This window comes from Artemia sp. Qi Xiang Cuo, chromosome 15, assembly GCF_049724085.1.
Source record: "Artemia sp. Qi Xiang Cuo chromosome 15, ASM4972408v1, whole genome shotgun sequence".
Taxonomy (NCBI): domain Eukaryota; kingdom Metazoa; phylum Arthropoda; class Branchiopoda; order Anostraca; family Artemiidae; genus Artemia; species Artemia sp. Qi Xiang Cuo.
In genome coordinates, this window is record NC_142808.1 from 32444496 (window position 1) to 32452998 (window position 8503).

An 8503-nucleotide genomic window follows, 5' to 3' on the forward strand; every position below is an offset into this window, starting at 1 on the left:
GTGAGACAAGGGAGGCTGTGCCGCGCACGTAGAATCGGCAAATTAAAACACAACAATTTTTCCCTAAAAGATAAAAGAGACAATGGTAAAAGGATTTTCATGTGGACGGAAGACGTTAAGTAAACCTTGAAATAATGGTGGAAAAGGGAGAATTCAGACAAGATCTATCGCGGTAAAACAACACTCGAATTCAGACATGCAATTGTATGCGACTCCCGCTGGAAATACCCTAAGAAAAATACCATCAGATAGAACCCTATATCACTCAGGGGGTGAGATACACATTTCTGAGACGTGTGGAGGGGAAATATTCAAAACAAAATCAGTAATTGAGCAATCTCCGGTACAAACCATGGAAGAAGAAAAGAGTTTAAGGAAGACTCAGAAAAAAATTATTACCAGATAGAGAAACCCAGACAAAAGAAACAGTGGCGATAATACATGAAGAAAAATCATTACATGAAAGTACGGGTAAAACAAAACCAACTCACCCTTCAGAGGAGGTACAAAAAGTAGGGGAATTGCGGGTAAGAGAAGATACTATAGAACGAGCAGACTCAGAAAACGAATTAAGAGAATATTAAGACAGTGAGAATCATAGTATGCCAAGTAGCAGGAGTAGTAGAAGCTCAATTTCAAGCAGGAGCTCGCGAAAAAGTACTCAAATAGAGATGACACAGTGACTATTAAATTTCATGGAGAAGGGCAGATTATTTAGAGAACGAAAGGAGGAGAAAGATAGATTAGCCAGAGAACGAAAAGAGGAGGAAGATAGAAAAGAAAGAGAGGATAGCTAAAGAGCAGAGAGAAGAGAATATTAGAATAGATAGAGAACGAAAGAAAGAGGCTAATAGGATAGCCAGAGAACGAAAAGAGGAGGAAGATACAAAAGAAAGAGAGAAAGAGAGAATAGCTAGAAGAGAGAATTTGCATATCTATAAAACCTTATAAATTGGGATTAAGCGAAGTTGTGAAGCTGAAAGCAATTTTTTTGTACTTCAGTTAAGCAGAAGAACTATTTTGCAAGGTTTCACTTCTGTAACTCACAGATTTTTAAAGGTCATCTAAAGGTCAGGACACTCTAGAGGGAGAAGGAGTGGAGGTAGGTACTTCAGAATACCTTCCCAGGACATACTTTGGTAAATTTTTTCTGTTCATATTATTGACTAATGAATAAAGTAGACATACCACTTGATACATTTTCTGTGCTTTTCCCAAATATGATAATCATTTTTGTCAGAAATGAATTTTACCCCAACCCCTATATATACCAATTCAGGGTATATATTTGCACATTAGGGGGAGGGGTGGGAGGAAACTTTAGTTACCTCTCATTTACATCAGAAATCAAATTACCCCCACCCCCTTAGTGTGCAAATATATAACCTGAATTAATATATATATAGGGGTATAGGGGTGGGGGTAAAATTTGTTTCTGACAAAAACAATTATTATATTTGGAAAGAGCATAAAAAAGACAGTAAAATTCTACTTTAGCTACTTTTGGCTATCTTGGAATGGGGTTAAGTTAGGAAAATGAAACTTTCAGGGATGGGTCTACAGGCCAAAGTATGTCCTGGGAAGGTATTTTGAATTACCTACATCCACTCCTTCTCCCTCTAGAGAGTCCTGAAATTAGCCTACATGACAGGTATACCCATTGAAATTTTGACAAAACAACATTTTACCTTAATTTTCAGTTATCAGTTTCTTTGTCTCTGGCTTTAGCTCTGAAAATGCAATTTCAGTTATCTGAGCAGAATTTTAAGCCATATCAAAGTTTTATTTCCAAAATTTAGGAAATGTATTTGTATATCTTTAAAACCTTACAAATTGGAATTGAGCAAAGTTGTGAAGCTGAAAACAATTTTGTTGTACTTCATTTAAGCAGTAGATTTATTTTGCAAGGTTTTATTTCAATAACTCATAGATTTTTAAAGGTCAGGACCCTCTAGAGAGGAGAGTGGTGGTAGATAATTCTCAGTACCTTCCCATGGCATATTTTAGCCTGTAGACTCCTTAAAATTACCTTAAATCGCAGCTTGGAGCGAAATTAAGGATTTTTATCCTTGTAATGCTCTGTTATGACTTCAATGGGTTTGAGGTTGAGGACCAAATTTTGGTTGAGGACTCAGCAACTTCCCAGTCGTACAGGAACTCTTGCTGTAGCCATTCTTTGTCCAAATTTTTCTTGAATGCACTGTTGAATCAGCAGCCACTGCATTTTCAGAGAGTAGGTTCCACAAGTTTATTACTTGTTGGCTGAAAAAATGGCTTCTTTCTCGAACTAAGGAGCATTGCTTGAAGATTTTTTTGGAATGACCTCTAGTGACAAAATGTTCTGGGGGAGGGGTAAGGAGACGAAAGAGAACATTTTTGGAAATAATTTTGTGGGTCATTATCATGTCACCATGTTTCCTCCTGTATGCAAGAGTAAGAAGTTTCGAATGACATAAACGCTCTTTGTATGGCATTTGTTTGAGACCTCCGACCAATTTGGTTGCTCTTTGATGAACTCTTTCTACAATTTCTTTGTCCTTCTTGAAATAGGGTGATGCCAGCGACATTCCAACCTCTAGGCACGGGCGAACTAGTCCCTTGTAGAGCTTCATAAACATGCTTGGGCGTCAGCTAGAGATAGTTCTTTTGATTATTCCGAGAGATTGGAGGGCAGACAATGATACAGATTTAGCATGGGTGCTGAAATTTAGTTGATGATCAACAATGACTCCAAGATCTCTTTCTTCAGAGACTGCAGAAAGGGGGATACCTTGGAGATGGTATTGCTGATATGTATTGAACGAGAGGAGCCATGTATCAGCCCAAGTCCCAAGAATATTAAAGTCATTTTGAATAGATTACCAGTCAGAAGTTGTGGCTGCTTTACCAACAAGTTTTGAATAATCAGCATAAAGAGTGAGGAGGTTTGAGAGGAGAGTGGGTGCATCATTTATATATAAGTTGAAGAGACTTGGCCCAAGAATGGTCCCCTGGGGAATGCTGCTTAAAACAGTTGTAGACAAGGAGCAATGAGAGACACCTTGAGAGTCGTAAACTCTTACAACTTGTGTTCGTTCTGAAAGGAAACTCTGTATCCACTAGACAATAACGTCGTCAACAGCTGCTGCTTTTAGTTTGGTAATGAGGAATTCATGGCAAACCCTGTCAAATGCTTTTGAAAGGTCCATGCTTTAGAATCTTCTTTTGATCATTCCGAGAGATTGGAGGGCAGACAATGATACAGAGTTAGCATCAACTTTAGTTGATGATCAACAATGGATCCAAGATCTCTTTCTTCAGAGACAGCAGAAAGGGGGTTACCTTGGAGATGGTATTGCTGATGTGTGTTATGATTACCAAAGTTGATTACGCGGCATTTGTCAATATTGAACGAGAGGAGCGATGTATCAGCTCAAATCCCAAGAATATTAAGGTCATTTTGAATAGATTGCCAGTCAGAAGTCGTGGTTGCTTTACCAACAAGCTTTGAATAATCAGTATAAAGAGCGAGGAGGTTTGATAGGAGATTGGGTGCATCATTTATATATAATTTGAAGAGAGTTGGCCCAAGAACGGTCCCCTGGGGAATGCTGCTTAAAACAGTTGTAGACAAGGAGCAATGAGGGACACCTTGACAGTCGTGAACTCTTAAAACTTATGTTCGTTCTGAAAGGAAACTCTGTATCCACTGGACAATAATGTCATCAACAGCTGCTGCTTTTAGTTTGGTAATGAGGAATTCATGGCAAACCCTGTCAAAGGATTTTGAAAGGTCCAGGACCACCATATCAAAAGGTACGTCATTGTCCAATAATGACGTAACATACTCGTATGTGTGTATAAGATTAGTGTCAACAGATCTTAAAGATCTGAAGCCATGTTGATTGGAAGTGAGGATGTTGTTAGTTTCCAAATGCTGAATTAGAGCTCTATTAACAAATCTCTCAAGCACCTTTGCAACTGCAGAAGTGATGCTAATAGGACAGTAATTTTCTGCATTATCCTTGGGGCCTTTTTTGTGGATCGGTGTTATGTAGGACTTTTTCCAATCTGACGGTAGTTCCCCATTTTGTAGGGACAGCTGGAAGAGTTCACACAAGGGAGAACTGAGAACAATTCGGCATTCCTTAAGAACCCTCGGGTGTGTTCCATCTGATCTTTTGGATTTATTAAAATCAAGTTTTTCAAGCTATTTAAGACCATATCTTCGGTAATTGATAGTTTTGGCATTGGATGACATATTAAGTTTGACAGTGCTACAGGAATAGTTGAACAAGGTTGGATGTTGAAGGCAGAGGCAAACTGGGTATTTAATACATTGACCTTATCTATTGGCAATGAGTGGGTTATGCCATTATGTCTGAGGTCAGGAATGATGTGACCGTTCGGATTTTTGGCAGAAACATGTCTCCAGAAAGATTTGGGGTTTGTCTTGATTTCTGTGGCAAGCTTTTCCTCATACTGACTTCAATTCCTTAACTGCATTAGAGGCAAGATGCTGAGGCAAGATGCCAAGAGGTGAGGAATGGAAGCGTTCTTGGCTGTTTTTGGTAGATGATACGGGAGTGCTTTTTTTCAATTGATAAGAGGGCTTCTTTAAAATTTCTCCATGATATATTAATATCAGAAATAATTAGTTTTGACCAATTTATTGATGCTAGTTCCTTCTATATTGCTTGGTAGTCAATAACAGTTTGAGGACAAAGATTTGTTTGCAGACGTATGTTCAAGGATAACACAGAGAGGATAACTGAGTGGTAGCTGTTGCTGACTGGAGGAAGAAATTCATTTCTGATAAGGGAATCTGGATTGCTGTTACTGACTGGTTGCTGTTGCTGTACTGGCTGCTGTTGCTGAGTGGTTGCTGTTGCTGACTGGAAGAAGAAATTCATTTCTGATACGGGAATCGTGATTGCTCAAAATTACAAGGAGCCTTGCCTTCCGTCTTTGCTCTATAGCCTCCAGTGAATAATTTGTTAGCCAAGATTTCTTCGAAAACCCTCTCTTGCCAAGCACCAATTGTGTTGCTTCGCTTGTCTGCGATTCAAAATACTTCCAGGCGTCTTCACTGCTGCTAAGTGTGTCAAGGAGCTCGAAGCGATTTGACACCTCAATACTGATTATCAAGCGAGTTAATGTTTTACTTCAGGGGAGTATTTGGCTCCTGAAGTTTCCCAATATCTGCAGTAACTAGCATTGTTTCTGATCGTTGTACTTGAAAGCGGAGATGGACTTCTGCACACACAAGCCTGTGGTCTGCGTTCCCAAGCTCAGCTAATCTGAGTTCTGTAGTTCTTCAGCGATGATCTCCAGCGTTTAGATATAATGACCTATTCGATCATCTTCTTTGTGCAACTGTTATTACTATACCATATGTACTGGTGGATTGTTTTCCGTTGAAAATAAGTGTTTGCGATGACTAGGTCATGGGATTGGCATAGTTCAAGTAGGTGAAGGCCATTGTCGTTAAGTGGGTCGGGAGAAACATGGCCAATTGTGCTTCGCCAAACGCCCGTATTATCACGTGCTGTTGCGTTGAACTCACTAAGAAGTACAGTTATATCGTGGAGAGAAACTGTCGTGAGACATCTGGTCAGAGCAGAGTAGAACTCTTCCTTGATTGTGTTGTCAGAATCGTTGGTTGGGGCATAGCATAAGATAAAAGTCATTTTACCATGTTTGTGTCCAAAGCGGGCCTTCATTAGTCTGTCTGATACGGCTTCATGCAAGAGTAATGCCTTTCTTACGAGACTATTCAGCGCAAGACCAACTCATTCCTTCTCGTGCTACCTCCAGACCAATTAAACATCAAGCTTTTCACTAATATTCCTAGCTGCAGTCCTAACTTTCTTCCCTAAGACACAGTCAGCAAATTCACAAATTGTTTTTCTAAAATTATTCCAACCATCTGTCATATGGTCAAATTTTAAACTCTCGAGTTTAGTATTCAACTGTTCCTGGAAAGTTTCTCTCAAATTTTCATCCTGGAGTAATTTCCTGGGAAGTAGTTACCGTTCCGAAATTTTAGCTTTAAATTAACCCTAGACACTACTAGATGGTGATCTTTTCTTTTAACATCAATAACAGCATCCTATATACCCTTGTGTCCTGTATTGGTCCTGCCAGTCATCGGTTTTTTATAACATAATCAATAAGATTTGTTGTCTTACCATCACATGAATACCATGTTAACTTATGGGTTATTTTATGACCAAACACCGTATTGGTTATAACTAGATTTTTTATACCTACGAAATTGCAAAAGTCTGTAGCCATTTCTGTTTTATTTTCCTACACCAAATTTACCTAAGCTAGGATACTATCTATTTGTATTTCCACTGACCTGGGTGTTGAAATATCTAATTTAGAATATCATATTTCTACCTGGGACCCTATCTATTTTCTCCTTTAACTGCAAGTAAAACTTATCCAAGTCACTAGTATCTCCGTCAGTCGGCTCTACAGGGACATATGCTACTATAACTGATACTATTAACTATTTAGTCATAAAATGAGCAATTAATATTCTATTATTAATGCCTTCCCAGCATAAACAAGACTTAGCAGCTTTCTGATTCATCATGAGCCCTACTCCCTGTCTATGTACCCCATTTGCACTTTACTGAAAAAAAATAAGATGCTGCACTTTTTTTACTTTAATAAATAAGAAAGTATTAATTCATTAAGGAATTAATATCTGTATATGCATTCCATGTTAATTTTCTTTTTTAAAGTAAAATGCAAATTATGTTCTGGTCTTGAGAAGGTATTGGGATTGTCAACCCTACTCATGTTAATTTCTGTTTATCTTAGGTTTTACATATTTATTGATGGTGATTTGTAGTAGTTTTAAGCTGGGAAGATTTTTTGACTCTGCTCATTTTAGTTTTAATGAAGCTCTTTACTTTTCTTAGAAACAATTATTTTGTGATTTTGGCAAGGACATTGGAAGAGGGAATCAAAGCTATTTCATAAGTATTAGTACAAGTTGAAAACTGGGCGACTGATATTGATCTTAAATTTTCAACACATAAAACAAAAGCCATGTTAATAACTCGGAAGAAAATGGAAGTTACCCCAATAATTAGATTTTATGGCCAGCAGATTTAGTTTGTGAGTGAAAAAAAGTTCCTGGGTGTGAATATAGAGAAAAATTGGAATTGGAAACCACATATTTAAATGACCTAGGCTGCTTGCTTTAAAAGGCTGAATCTTATGAAGATGCTTACAACTGTTAGCTGGGGGCAAAAACCCAGTTTTATGATGGAGTTTTCTATAAAATATATTAGGTCTAACATAGAATATGATTCCGTGATTTATTCCTCAGGCAGTGACACAACCCTAGCAAAGTTGGATTCCGTACAGAATGCAGCTATACGCATTGCCTTTTCAGCCAGAAAGACTACCCCTATTGTGTTTTTAATCTCAGAGTCAGGACTTGAAAGCCTGGAAACCATGAGAAAGGTAAATGTCCTGAAATATATCAAAAAATTATGGACAACAGATAATACAAACCCAGTTAGATCAAGAATAATTAAACCAGGAAAAATTGTTACATCAAATAAGTTTAAAAGAGAAACCAGGAAAATATCTTTGAAATGTCTTCTCGTATCAGTGAACAGTTTGGAGTGGGATACCACCAGATGGCTAATTTGACAGTGTATATATTTATACAAATCTTTAAATTAGCCAACCGGCCAACCAGTATTTTAAGCAGAATAATCCTAGTTAACACACTTTGCAGGGGGAGAGCCTTTATTTTCACTTCTTTCCTTGTTTTTCAAGAAATTCGTGAATTTCTTAGGACCTATATATTCATAGAATATATACCCCGCCCCCTAATGTGCAAATATATACCTAGAATTTCATCCTCAATCTCAATTTAACATCTATTTGCCCCACAAATGAACTTTACTCCCATATTAGTCATGTGGTGGATGTCCGTTCGCAGTGACACTAAAAATGACAGATATGTTAAAAGTTCCAGAAATTGCATTACCTGCTCCTTGGGAGACAATTAAGCTACAGTGCAATCATGATTCCAGGATAAAATTTAAATTAATGATGGCAGAGAAATACAGGGGATTCCTTGATATATATACAGACGGATCTAAGAAAAGTAACCCAATTTCTGCAGCAGGGGCAGCCTTTGTCATTCCATTGATATAAGTGTCAAAGTCATTTAAACTGCATTCAGAGGCAACAATCTTCCAGGCTGAAGTAATAGCCATAAAGGAAGCAATTGTATTTGCTAAAGAAAATCTTAGCAACCAAAGAAACATTGTATTGTTGTCAGATTCAAAAAGTGCAATGGAGGCACTCGCCAATTTTGATCATAATGGGAAAATTTCAAGAGAAGTTGTATTGTGCTACATGGAAATAGTATCATTTATGTCAACAGCAAACATATGTCTTCAGTGGATTCTAGCCCATGTTCAGATTGAGGGGAATGAGAGTGCCGACACAGCTGCTAAAATGGCATGCGAAACAATAAATGTATTAT

General features: G+C 37.8%; 1 protein-coding gene across 1 annotated transcript; it reads right to left on the minus strand.

The window, feature by feature from the left end:
• Positions 1 to 5330: 5330 nt before the first annotated feature.
• LOC148943566 (uncharacterized) lies at positions 5331 to 5669 on the minus strand. The gene has a single exon (XM_089101169.1). The coding sequence runs from the start codon at positions 5667 to 5669 to the stop codon at positions 5331 to 5333; it is 339 nt and encodes a 112-aa protein (XP_088957295.1).
• Positions 5670 to 8503: the final 2834 nt, after the last annotated feature.

Coding starts and splice junctions, on each gene's coding strand:
- LOC148943566 (XM_089101169.1), bottom strand. CDS start 5,669: ATGACTTTTATCTTATGCTATGCCCCAACCAACGATTCTGACAACACA.